Source organism: Polistes fuscatus, unplaced genomic scaffold (genome assembly GCF_010416935.1).
Source record: "Polistes fuscatus isolate 324 unplaced genomic scaffold, CU_Pfus_HIC Scaffold92, whole genome shotgun sequence".
NCBI lineage: Eukaryota > Metazoa > Arthropoda > Insecta > Hymenoptera > Vespidae > Polistes > Polistes fuscatus.
Window position 1 is genome coordinate 69645 of NW_025113176.1, and position 14488 is coordinate 84132.

The 14488-nt window shown below is 35.0% G+C and overlaps 1 protein-coding gene across 1 annotated transcript; it reads left to right on the plus strand.

Moving 5' to 3' along the window:
• Positions 1–11504: 11504 nt before the first annotated feature.
• Positions 11505–12922, plus strand: LOC122525844 (G1/S-specific cyclin-E-like). The gene is given in 6 exon segments (XM_043648832.1): positions 11505–11703; positions 11814–11959; positions 11962–12008; positions 12112–12142; positions 12145–12246; positions 12249–12922. Coding segments are annotated over 6 exon segments (1062 nt in total). The 5' UTR covers positions 11505–11569; the 3' UTR covers positions 12851–12922.
• The last annotated feature ends 1566 nt before the right edge of the window (positions 12923–14488 follow it).

Here is a 14488-nt window from a genome sequence, read left to right on the forward strand (position 1 = left end):
AGAAATATCGGTTTGTTCTCTCACTCGCACTTTCATTCAAGACCGAGAGTCCCGAAGATTGCCGAAGATCCATCGTTTGTGATTAGTGCACACGGACGCTCGCACGCACACTAGCCCGCTCGCGTGTAAAAACCGACTGAGAGGCGGGACTTGCTTCCCCACTCTTACAATTTTTTCCCATCTTTAATCCATTTTATTCGCTTATTTTTAAAAATACGACGATAACTCATAGAACATTTTTTATGTATATTTTAATTCCCTACAACTTTTGTTAAAAACTTTTTCGATTAAATGCCTAGATTCTAAGATAAAGCCATTTTTACCAATTTTTATCCTTTTTTACCCTTTTCTCAAAAACGGCACTTTTCACCTCAAAAAATTTAGCATCATTCGATTCAGCGTTGTCTATTTACCCTTATGTCAAGTTTCATTTTTTATCCTGAAATCGAGGCAAACGGCCCCGTTGACTGGACTAATAGGACGAGTGCTTTTGTTTAATAGGCCCAGCAGGGCGTGCCTAGCAACGGTTTAAAGAGTGGGGAGGGACGATAACAAAATTTCGTTATTTTCAATATTTTCGAAATGATTGAGCCGCATATTTTATAAATGGTATTTATAAATGGTACATAAATCGTTATTACGTTGAGTGCCTAACGAATTCTGAAGGAAATCCTTGTCAGGCTACGCTCGTTATTTAGTATTGAAAAAGAAGTATAACTTCAAAACAATCACAATAAATTCATATTGCACAATACGTTCCATTCTTTATGCTACAATCTCCATATATATTTTTAATTAATTATAGATCACCTATCACAATGATTACATATTATATTATTATTATCATATTAATTTTCCTTGTTACTTTTTAATTTTCCTATTTTTTTTTTTTAATTAATGTTATAAATATATTATTAGTAATATTATTATAAGTTTTTTTTTTTACACAGAATATAGTTGATAAAGAAACCTGTTCCTCTTCCCTGCTTGTTGTTCGACAATTTTTAATGTAAGAAGTTTATTTTTCTTTTCCTATTATATTTTTATTCTCATTTATTTATTGAAGTTATTTAATTTTATAAAATATATATGTAGGATTCAATACAAAGATGAATAGATTGTTTCCATGTAAATACAATAATAGCTGTTTGCTTCTTAAAGGCTATACGTTGACTGATCTAGATCTTTTTGCTTCCTCCCACTGTTTACTTGCATAGCAACGTACCGCTGCACGTCGCTACCTCCAAACGGTCCTACCAACCATACCGTGTTTTGTTTCGTAGCCCTTTGTCTAATTTCCCTTCCCACATATATATGTAACGAAATATTACTATTTATATTTCGTCACCTTTACTAATGATTTAAATTAGCTGCTTTCTTACAGTTAAGACGCGCAGGCGTATTAGGCTTAGAAAGATTCGGGAACGTTAGTAACGGGACAGAAACGGTTAGGAGTTTTCTAAGCAGAGACGGTTAGAGTTTAAATTGCGAAGCTAGTAATAAGCCAATAAAATAAGAGTGAATATTAGCTGTAAATGTTGTTTCTCTTATTTGCAGGTAATGCAACTAATGTACATAGTGTAGTTTTAAGTGTAATTTGTATTTGTACAATGTAAAGCAATGCAGATAATGTAGTTTAGTGTAAATAATATTAATAAAAATCGAGAGAGACTCTTATTTGCAGAAACTCAAGGCAGTTATATTTCCAAGACATAATCCTTATAGAACTGTACAGAATATACTATATATATATATACATATATTTATAGCGTGACCAGGTAAAAAGGAGGAGGATTGAAAATATGAGAAGATAAGCTACTAATTAATCTTTTCTGTAAAGTTAACAAAATAACTTCAAAAAAGAAAAGAAAAATATTTTCAATCGATCGATATATTATATATATAAGAAAGAATAAAAAAGAATAAAAAAAAATATAAAAATATAGATATCAGTCCACATTATTTGTAAGGGAGATATATCGAATTACTTTATGTGTCAACAGCCATGGCGCGGTTACAGCATTAGTTCTCATCGATCATTTAGGTAAAGCAGCGCTGAGTACGATTAGTATTTGGATGGGTTACCCGCTTGAGAAAAAAAAAATGGAAGAAGAAGAGAAGAAGACAACTTCATTCCGTATACTTGAAATCGCTTTGCCGCGCGTCGTAAATACCGACAAATTTCGTGGTGTCGTTTTTCAAAACGCTCGGAACAAAATCACTCCCCATTACATTTTCCCCAACGCGCCAAAAGAGGTATAACTTTAAAAAGAGCCTTACAACTTGCAGTAGAACCTAGCAACTAGCAATAGCACCTAGCACCTTGCAGTTTTACCTTGCACCTTTTAGTAGATCCTAGCAGCTAGTAGTTAAACTAAGCACTGTTCAATGAGACTTGGCAAGTATACCTATGACCAAGCATTTTGCAGTGGATCTGGCACTATGCATTAGTTGTAAAATCAACCACTTACAGTAGAATTTTGAACTTATAAGTAGTAACTATTTGCAAGCAGTAATACCTAAAACGAGTAACTAGCATCTAGCACTTAACAGTAGCATTTTGCACGTAGCAGTAAAATTAAGCACTGAGCAGTAGCATTAGAAGTAGCACCTATCAGCTAGAAGCAACTCATAGCAAGTGGCAATAGTACCTAGTACTATTAAGTAAAACCAAGCATCTACCAGTGAAAATTAGCAATAGAACCTAACATTTATCAGTAGCACGAAGCATCTTTTATTTAGCAGTAGCAACTAGCATTTATCATTTAAACCTAATACCCAGCAATAAAATCGAATACATAGCAGTAGCACACGGCTCCTAGTTTCTTCCATTAGAAATCTAGCATATTTTAGTAGCCCTTATCATCATGCATTAGAATGTAAAACATAGTTCTACAAGCATGCACCTAGCAACTAGCAATAGAAAATAGCAAACAGCTGCAGCACTTTGCACGTAGCAGTAGAAATGAAATCCTTTAAGTAGCACCAAGATTCTAGCTCTAGCACCTAGCAAGTAGCAGTAGAACCTTGCCCTTAGCAATATAAGTTAGCTGTAGCACAGAACAGTAGCGCCTATCAGATAGCAGTAGCATCATGTAAATATCAGTGACATCTAAAATAAGTTGTCTATTAGTATCAACTATGATTATCATAAGCACTTAGCACATAACAATAGCACATTGTAGCTAGCAGTAAAATTTAGCTCCTGTTAGTTTTACTAAGCGCCTAGCAGTATTACTAGGATCTATTATCAAGCAGTAGAATATAGCAATTTTCTGTTGCTTTTAGAACATTGCAGTAGCACCTGGCAAAGCAGTAGCACCTCGCAACTAGCAGTAGCACCAAGTACCTAGCAGTAGCGCTAAGAAAATATCAATAGCACCTAACAACTAGAAATAGAGCCTTATATCTTGCAGTACAACTTAGTGATTAGCAGTAGCACTAAGAACCTTTTAGCAGAACTTAGACCTTCGCAATAGCAACCGGCAAGTAGCACTTGCAGTAGATAGTAGCAGTAGGACATAGTACTAATAAGTAAAACCAATTATCTAGCAGTAGCATCTAGCTTTTAGCTGTACCACAAAGCACCTAGCAATAGCGTAAACAGCTGGCAGTAGCAACAGGCACTTAGCTTTAAAACTATACTGCTAGCATTAGCACGAAGTAACTATCAGTGGCACCAAGAACCAAGAACCTATCAGAACCTAATATGAATATAGTAGCACTTAACACCTAGTAGAAAAACCTTGCTATAGCACCAAGCATCTAGCAGTAAAACAAAACACTGTGTAGTAAAACAATTAACCTAGCTGTAGTACTAGGAACTATTATCAAGCAATAGCACTTAGCATTTATCTGTAACACCTAGCATGAAGCAGTAGCATCTTGCACTAGGACCAAGTATTTATCAGTAGAGTCTTGCTTTTTACAGTAGAACCTCGCCACGAGCTGTAACAACGAGCACCTTTCAGTAGCACTTAGCATCCAGCAATAGCACCAAGCAGAAGCCAGTAGCAAAAGAAATAAGCACATTTTAGTTGTCCATAGAACTTAGCAGTAGCACCTGGAATAAAAAAGCAACACCTATAAACTAAAAGTAGCTTTTAGATAGTAACAGTGGTAACGAGTTATAAGTAGAACCATGCAACGAGTTAAATAAGTAGAACCATGCAACAAGAAGTAACACCAGCATACAGAAGAAGAACCTAGCTTCTAACAAGAGAACTTTGCAGTATTACCTAGCATTCGAACATATAAGCTGGCCGTAGGACTTTAAACATTGCAGTAAAACCTAGCTACTCGATGTAGCACTGTGCACCTTTTAGAATATTTTAGCACTTAGCAGTTGCATGTTGCAAGTGGCAAAAGCACCGTGCACCAAGCAGTAGCAACAGACAATGTGCAGTAGAACCTTGCAACTAGCAGTAGCAAGAAGAAACTATCAGTATATCCTATCATTATCAGTAGCACTTTTTACATAGAAGTAGCAAATTGTTTAGGTCTTGACACCTAGCAGGAAAACTTAAAACTTAGTAGTTGCACAAAGAACTTAGCAGTAACATTAGGACCTTATATGAAGAAGTAGCATTTAGCATTCTGAAGCTTCTAGCACATAGCAGTAGCACTTTGCAGTAGCACCTACAATTTATATGTAGCACCTTGCTATTTTCAGTAGCACCTAGCACTGAGAAGTTGCATCTAGCAGTAAAAATTAGAAAGTAGCAGTAAATCCTCGCACAGCAGCACCTATCAGTAACACCTATAATCTAGCAGTAGAACCATGCAAGTAGCAGTAGTAACTACCTGTAGTACCTAAATGCAAGCAGGAACACTAAGCAAATGACAGTAATACCTGGCACCAAACAGTAGGACCGAGCAGTAGCACAAATCAGATTGCAGAAGCACCATGAAAGCAGAAGCAGACACAATCAATAGCAATTGAACCTTGCAGTAGAACATATCGGCTAGCAGTGGAACCTATTAAGAAGCAGTATCACTTACCAATAGGACCTATATGCTAGCAATAGCACCTACCAAATAGCAGTGGTATCTAGCACTAAGCAGTTGCATGTAAAAAATAGAAATAGTACCATGCAACTTGAAATTAAAACTAGTACATAGCAGTAGAGCAGTGTACTTAGCTGTAGCAGAAAGCAACTTTATTAGCACAGGATACTAACAGTAGCACCATGCAAGAAGCAAAAGAACTAAGAAGCTAATAGTAGTACGAATCATAGCACCAATATGCAAGTCGTAGCACCAAGCAAGAAGCAGTAACACTAGAAGCTTTCAGTAGCACCAAGCACTAAGCACTAGCACTTAGCATATAAAAGAGGAACGAGCACCTTTTAGTGGATTTTATCACTTAGCATTGAAACTTAGCACTAAGCAGTAGCACCTAGCAAATAGAATTAGAGACTACGACCTAGCAGTAGCCACTTGCACATTACAGTAGAACCTAGAAACTAGCAGTAGCTACGAGCACCTTTAAGTAGCACTCTGCTACAAGAAGTAGGACCTAGAAACAAGTATCTATCTGTTGCACTGATTATTATCTGTAGCATTTAGATAATAGCGGTAGCAGCTAGAACCTAGTAGTAAAACCTAAAACTGAGTAGTCGTACAAAGCATCTATCAGTAGTTCTAGGACCTATTATAAAGCAGTAGACCATAGCAATCATCAGTAGCTCCTAGTAAATAGCAGTAGTACCTTTCGTTTGCAACTAACAATTATTAGTTTAATCTAGCACCTAGTGTCTAGCAGTAGACCTAGCATATATCAGTAGAACCTAGAACTTAGCAGTTGCAAGAAGAGCGTTGCAGTAGCTCTTAGACACTAGCAATAGGATCTAGCACAATGCAGTTGCACCTTATAATTAGCAGTAGAACAAAAACGTTTTAGTTGAAGAAGGAATCTTGAAGTAGGACCAATCAAGTAACAGTAAACCTGGCACATAACAGTAGCACATATCAGCAAGCACGAGCACCTAGCATGTAAAAATAAAAACTTATACATTTTAGTAGAAAATTTCACTCAGCAGTATCAACGAGCAAATTTCAAATTTTATCAGCTATTAGTAGTACCAATTAGTAGCAGTAGAACTTAGCACTAAGCAGTAGAACCTAGCACCTAGCAGTAGCGATTAACAGCAAGCAGTAGCACCTAGCTAGTAAACTAAGCACCTAGCTTTTAGCAGTAGAACCATGCACCTTGCTATTTATAGTAGAGTCTACACTTCACAGTAACACCTTAAACGTGGAAATAGCACCTATTGAAAAGCAGTAGATCCTAGAATCTGTAAGAAGCATTTAGCACTTAGCAGTAGTATTTAGCAGTAGAACCTCTCACCTAGAAGTGAAAACTAGATAGTAGCAGAACCAAGTACCTAGTAGCATGTTGGACAAGACAGTATCACAAAAAACCTAGAACTAGATCCTAGTGAGTAGCAGTACCACCAAGAACCTGTTGGTAACATTTAGCTTCTTGCCGTAGAATTCGGCACGTAAAAGAAGCACTTAGTACTTAGAAGTACAACTTAGCAATAGCGCCTAACACCTAGCAATAGGACCTAGCAGTATTGTCTCGAATCTTAGAGTAAGAACTTGTGACTAGCAGTAATACCAAGCAACGTTTATTAAGACGTAGCACTCATCATAAGCATCTGGAACGTAGCAATAGATTTGCACATAGCAGTAGACACAAGCACCTTTCTGTAGCACTAAGAAACCAGTAGTAGCACCTAGAAACAAGTATCTCTAATCAGCTCTTATGATTATCAGTAGAACTTAGAAGAAAACAGTATTTTCTTTCACTTATGTCAGTAGTCCCTAGCAAGTAGCACTTGCACCTAGCCTCCAGCAGTAGCACACAGCGGTTGCACCTACAGCTAGCAGTAGCAGCTAACAAGCAGTAGAACTAAGCACCTTTTAGTAGCACTTAATAGCTAGCAGTAGCACATTGCAATTTGCGGTATATACAAGAAACAAGCAGTAACTCTGATTATCTTTTACTGAACTCTAGCCCTTAGCAATATAACTTAGAGTTATAACTTAGCAGTATCATTTAACACCATGCAGTATTACTAAGCAGTAGAACCTAGCAAGTAGCAGTAGCCCAAAGCACCCAGTAGTTGCACCTAGCACATACAGGTAGTACCTTGCCGCAGCACTTATTAGCTAGCAGTGCCATATTGCCAGTAGCAGTAGTTCATAGAAAAAAGGAGTAGCAGCAAGAACATAGCATTAGAACCTAGCAGTAGATTCTAGCACCTAGCAAAAGCATCAAGCATACAACAATTTCTCCTTGCACCTAACAGTTGCACCTTGCAGTAGAACCTAGCAACTAGCAGTTGCACCTAGCAGCCTAGCACCTAGCACCAAGCAGTAGCATCAAGCACCTAGCAGTAGCACCTAGCATTGCGAAGTAGAACCCTGCAACTAGACGAAGAAACTAACACTTAGTATCTAGCCGAAGAAACTAAATCCTAGCTACTTGCAGTAGCATCTAGCACCTATTATTATAGAGTAGCACAAAGAATTTTTTAGTAGCACTTTACACCAAGTTTTAAAATCTTGCACCTATCAGAAATACCTAGCACATAACAGTAGACCCTAGCAGTAGCAAATAGCACAAGCAGTATAATCTTTTTCCTAGCAATTAAACATAGCAGTAGCAGCTTTCTGTCGAACCTATTAACTGGCAATAGGATCTTTAACCTTGCAGTTGAACCTAGAAACTAGAATAGCACAGAGCAACTTTTAGTGATTTTTAGCACTTAGCAGTACCGCATAGCAATTACCGGAAAAACGAGCATTTTTTAGTTTTTCCTAGCACCTATCAGTAGCACCGAGATTCTAGCAGTAGCTCCTATTACTAGAAGTAGTTCCTAGATAGTTGCAGTAGTTACTTTTAACGCAAAAAGTTTAACGCAAAGTATTGCAAAAGCAATATTTGTGATTATTTTCTTTAGCTGCAGGAGTTTTGCTTAAGGTTTCTTTATTTAGCCTATAAAAAAAGTAACTATGTAGATCTTTTTGTTTTTGTAGCAAGTATCGAACGAGAATTGTGCTTAAATTCTTATTGAACAAAATAAGGCTAGTATTTTGGAAATGCGTAAGTAAAGTGCTAGAGAACAAGAAATAAATTCGATCGTTGATACAAAACAGACAATTTCCGTCAATAGCGCATAGCATTAGAAACAAAAAAATACTAAATTCTACTATGTACTACTAAATTCTAACATAAAGAAATTAACTATTACATCGTTTAGGAAATTCTTGGTAATTCCTTCCAAGATGTTTCCCTTTTTTTAAACGCGAAAGCGCTACTTGTTATTATTTGTTGTAGGTATTTCGCTTTAAGTCTCGATAACAAGACTAAACATGTCGTATGGTAAGATATCTTTTAGAATTCTAAATTGAATTTATTAAGAATATTGATGGAAATTTTTTTTTCAGTAATAGCACATTTTTTTCGATTGCGAAAAAAAATAATCAAAGCTTAAAATAATTTCGATCGCAGATACAGAAAGAATTTTTTTCCATAGAAAATTCTTTTATACGAGACGAAAAATACCTTTAATACTGTTTATAGAATATAAGACTGGAAGCAATTTGAAATGAATGTCGTAAGTTCGGAGAATTCAACGTATGATTCAGTAAGATAGAAAAGGATAAATAAATCAATCAACACAATATTACGCGATAAAGAGCACTTGCCTCAGCATAAAAACTCTCACGAAGTTTAAAGAAAAGCCGGGGCAAGCGAAGGCTTCATTCAAAAATAATACAGTAAGTAGTACCCTGTGGATAAGTAAAGAAAGAACGCATGCACAAACTACGTCGCGAGGTACCCCTTTTTCATACGCTTGAGAGCTCTTTTACCTTTGTTTCCGCCGCAACGTATTAAGATACAGCAATCTACTTCGATCCGTTATCAGTCCTACCAATATACGATATACTCGTCACCAACAACCTTAACCTGGATTGTAGCCTTTGCAGCAATAACCCTATCCCACGTTGATAGCCCAGCAAGAACTACAAAGAAACACCGCCGCTCTCACTTAGACAATGCCAATATTAGTTATTTACGTACTGTCTAAAATGGAAACCAGGAAGATTCCTTAAGAGAAGGAGTGTTATTTATCCGAACCCACCCTTTTCTAATTGATTTGGTTGAAAGTCTAAATTTATTATACCCGAGTCCAAGTCACAATAAAAGAACGTCAATTTGTAATTTCTATTTATCTCTAATGAGAAAGAGGGAGGGAAAGAAAAAGAGAAATTTTTAGACAGATGACTAAATCAGTTATTGGTTTATTATCGATCAAAGCGACACGTAGTTATTATTTGTAAATTCCCTTTAGTGCAATATCGATCGAAACTTTCGAGCTATCGATACGATCGATAAACAGTTTCGAGCTATCGATACGATCGATACAGTTTCGAGCTATCGATGCGATCGATACAGTTTCGAGCTATCGATACGATCGATAAAGTATCGACTTCGGTCGATATTTTTCTCTCTTTTTTTTTTCATTGTTTGCATTAGTATACATTAATAAAAAATAATAGACGATCTTTTATTTTATAGTTTATCAATCATTTTCTATAAAAGTTATTTATTGTTATTTGTCGATAATTACTGAACAAGTATTAAATACGTTAGACTTTTATCTACTTTCGTTAGAGAATACTATTTTGTGAGTACATCTAAAAGATTTTAACTTTTATTTGCATTAGAGAATATTTGATCTTATCCAATAAATTTCATGAATAAAAATAAAATTAAGACTTATTTATAATAATATACTTTAGAACTAACTTTTCGAATATACAAGATTCAGCCATTTGTACATTCATCAAAAATAAACATCGAGTGTATGCTACGGACGGATTAGCTGAGCGTCAGCTGTGTCAGACGGCTCGACCAATCAGAAAGGGCCATCTTTGAAGCGCTAGCAGCGACACCTATAAGCACGCTTGCCCGGCGCCTATTACTTTTGTGGCGTTCTCACAAGACACTCTTTCGTACCTGTTTCTTGACTTCATTTTAAATATATATTATTTTATTATTTATCTTTTTTACACGACTATCTGAAGTTCCTCATCGTAACGCATTTAATTTGAGTGAATTTAAAGTAATTCCATCGTTCGTTCGGAAATACAGTGCGATTAGGTCAAGGCGGGAGCGCGTTTGCAAATGGACGCGGAAGAGTCTCGATGCATGTGCGTTCGTGTTGTTTCGAAAACGTTTTAACGCTGTTATTTCATATACAAGTGAAAAGAAATTATCAATAAGGAGACTAATGTACTCGTTCTATTCGAGAAAACTTCGTCGAGTGCCTTTGTGCTTAATTATTGGAAAAATCGGATGTAATCCGGAAGACTCATTGACCGAAGGAAGAGCTTAGAGACACCTTTGTTTGATCAAGGAAATTCTTCTTTCCTGAGAATGACATCATGTGTTGTCCGATGATAGAGGTCAAGGGAAGTCCTTTTAAAAGTATTTATCGAAATTGAAAAATTTTCCCCTTTTGAGGTTATGGTATTCATATAGAGGGCGTCACAGCGCCAGATTGCAAGCAGGGTTGGTCATCTTTCGCGCGCAGGTCTCCCGCGCTTCGAGATCCACGTCCTCCGATTTTTCCATGAAAATTTTATTCCAAATTCATTTACACTCAAACGTTACATATCTAAGGACTAGAGAAGATTTTCTTAAGATTAAATATTTCGAGTGACTTTAAGTTTAATACTTATATATCGGATTAGAGTATCAGGAAGACGACGTGCATTATGGCGATCGAGTGTGCCTGAACTTCGCGCGCTACCATCATTTCGGTATTTTATAGACAATATTTTCGATCAAATTTCGCTTTATTATCTCATATTTAGAACGATATCGGTCGATTCGTATAATAAATACAAAGAATAAATAACTCTTGGAAATATATAGAACTTAGCCAAGGTATCTCGGCAAGATGCAACAGACCAGGTGAGTGCTCGACCTTCTGTTCTATTAAAAGTTTTTTCATTATCTCATTGGTTTTCATTTAGAACAAATTGATACTCATTATAGCGACCTTGGAACACTCTTAGCAAACATTCATTACTTTTTCTCCCTTAGTTGTGGCTTCAATTTATTTTATATAACCTTCTCTTGTTACTATTCACATATTAGATTTCTAAAAGAAGAAATGCTATAGCAAATTAATTATAAACTTAACAGAGATATAATAAATGACAAATTATAGTTAAAATTTTCACATTGCATCCTGTATTGGATGTTTAATTGTTGTACTTTGGTCATTCATTTTTTATACGTTGTCTCATTTATATCTTTATGATAGGAAAACAGTAGTTGTATAATTTTTTTCTTTTTCATTTATCGACAGCTTACAAGAGAAGAAACCTTCACATACCTATTTGCAATGTGGTAGAGAGATGCAATCGATGAAGCGCAAAAGGAGTACAGCTGAACTTTCTGAAGATTCAGAAAATATATCCCCCTAGCAAAGTACCAGCATTAACTCACGTGCCATACAATGAGTCTTGTAATGGTGCGCTTTCCATGGAGAATCCATGCACGCCTCTTCAAACATCTCCAACGCCTTTAAAGGAACAGCAGGAGCCAGCAACTTGGTCCGAATTAAGAAACGCGACTTGTTTCTTAACACCTTCCGGCTCTAGCAATGGAACAAATAGGTCAGCTCCGCTTCCAGTCTTTCTTGGGCAGATAGTACGCACGTATGGAGACTTATGTGTTTGGCAGATCAAAAGACTCATAGTCAAAAAGATTCACATATGTTTCAAAGGCATCCGACATTACAACCACGAATGCGAGCTATATTGTTGGATTGGCTTATTGTAGTATGCGAAGTGTACAAACTACACAGACAAACTTATTACCTTGCTATGAACTATATAGACAGGTATCTGTCTATTCATCAAAACATACCAAAAGTCAATTACAACTTATAGGTATTACATGTCTGTTCATAGCAGCTAAGGTACGTATTCTTTATTTACCTTTTTTTTTGCATTATATCTACTCATTTCAAATACTTTATTTATAAATATAACAATCTAATGAAACATTTAATTTATTTTCAGGTCGAAGAAATTGATCCACCTAAAATAGCTGAGTGGCATACGTCACTGATGGAGCTTGTACCGAGGAAGAGATTTTAGGAAAAGAGTTAATCATTTTGAAGGGATTCGGATGGAATCTATCATCCGTGACTGCTTCGAATGGCTTAATATTTACATGCAAATAGAATGCGGTGATTGGTCTAAGCCCAACATGTTTATATATCCACAATATGGCGGATTACATTATACGCAAGCTGCTCAGCTTTTGGATTTAGCAACTTTGGATGAAGGCAGTTTAAAATTTCCTTACAGCCACCTAGCTGCAGGATGCATTTACCATATACAAGGACGAGAGTGTGCTTTAAATGTGTCGCGTCTTTCTTGGGAACAGTTGGCCCCTTGCGTCAAATGGTTAACCCCATTTGCTAAAACAATATTGGAAGATGGTCCCAAATTTTTGTTAAGTTCCACTGTATCTTCTGTAGAATCTAACTCTGGATCTGGACTTAAAGCAACAGTACCTAACATAGTGATAGACGAATCGCATCGAATCCAAACTCATGTTGTAGATCTGAACATGTTAGAGAAAGCGCAACAACGATTGATAGAGGATCTTCTACCAACTGACCTAGAAATAGAAAGTAAAACTGAATCCGATTTAAATAGTAGTCCAACTGAAAATTGTCTTTTAACTCCTCCTTCTAGCGGTCAAAAAAATTATCCATCGACTCCAAGTCATCCACCACAGTTTCGCCCGTAAACATAATAATTATTTGCTAACTATTACTCATCTCTTTGCGAATAATTTTTTTTAAATTTTAGAGTTATTATTTTGAAATAGAAAGAAAGAGATTTATTATTGATAAGAAAAAAAAGAATTATGAGAAATGGAGGAGATAGAGAGAGAATGAAAAGAAAAAAAAAACACTAACAGCGCTCACGCGATCAAATCTTATGCTCGTGCGTACATTAGTTGTTACATTTTATTTCGTAAATAATATGCATAATGTTAATTCCTTTATGTACATTGATCGATAGATCAAATCTTGAACAATCGTTTAGTATGAGATGGTGATTGTTGTAGAAAATAACTCTGTAAAAGGCATTATTATAAGAAAATATCCATTCTGAGCACAAATTTAATGTAATATATTTTTAGTATAAAATATAAACATTTACATTAAAAAAAAAAAAGAAAAAAATAAGTGCCTTGTTTTAAAGCAACTTAAACTTAAATAGGAGCCATTTATTAAAGTAACTAATCTCTGTGATTATATCCATACAGTAAAGTTTCACGCAACATATACTTTAACAAATCATATTTAATTAATATTGTTCTTATTCTTATAAATATTATTATTATTATTATTATTCTAATACATATATACACCATCAAAAAACAAAAAAAAAGTTATTCTAGTGCCTATGAAAAATCTTTACTTGTAGTTCTTTTTATTTATACGAAGAACATTGTTAATATTATATTATATATGTAATATATTATTATAATATATAAGCATAATATAAGCGATATATATATCATATATATTATTAATGTACTAATCGGTAATATATTAATGTACTATGTAATGCGGTAATATATTAATGTGTTGTTCGCGTGTGCAGTTTTATACATATTATATATATATAATATATAATATAAATGCATAAAAAAGAAGAAAATTTCGAGTGAGTGGATGCGCGTGAAATTAGCATGAGTAAATATGACAAATAAGACTTATAACCACCATATCTCGTGGTGATATTTTCACACTGCCGTTCACGTACAACGTGATTGTTTATACACATTTGTATGAAGCTTGAGAATACATTTGTTAATCTATAGGGTATTCAAAAAAGAGCTTTTACCATTAATCATTGTATTAATATAATTATAATAATTGCCTTATTGTAAGTAATTCGAACAAATTATGTATACGATTATAGTATCGCATGAATTTTAATTCTAAATTTAGTAATAGAAACTTGTAAGAATAATATTATATGTTTAGTTAACATTAATATCTCTTTTTTTTTATATAAACAATAAAAAAAATGCAATAAAATCATACGTATGAATTTTGCGCGCATTTTCATTAAGATTCCTAGAAATCTATATTACCGACTGTGAAAATAAAAAACAGCGCTTGCTGTTAAATCAACAATAAATCACTCGTTCTGATTGGTGTTGGAATCATCTTCTTGTTGCAAAATATTGCTGCAGGTGTTAGAAAAAGTGTAGTACGGTTATATTTGTATGATAAACAGGAATAAAGAATAAGACGAATCTAATGAGGTCAAGTATGTTATACGGTAAAGAAAATGTATACCTTTATTTATTAGATATAAAATGGTTTTTGTTGAGTGGAGATCATTCTTCTAATCAATTGAAACCTGC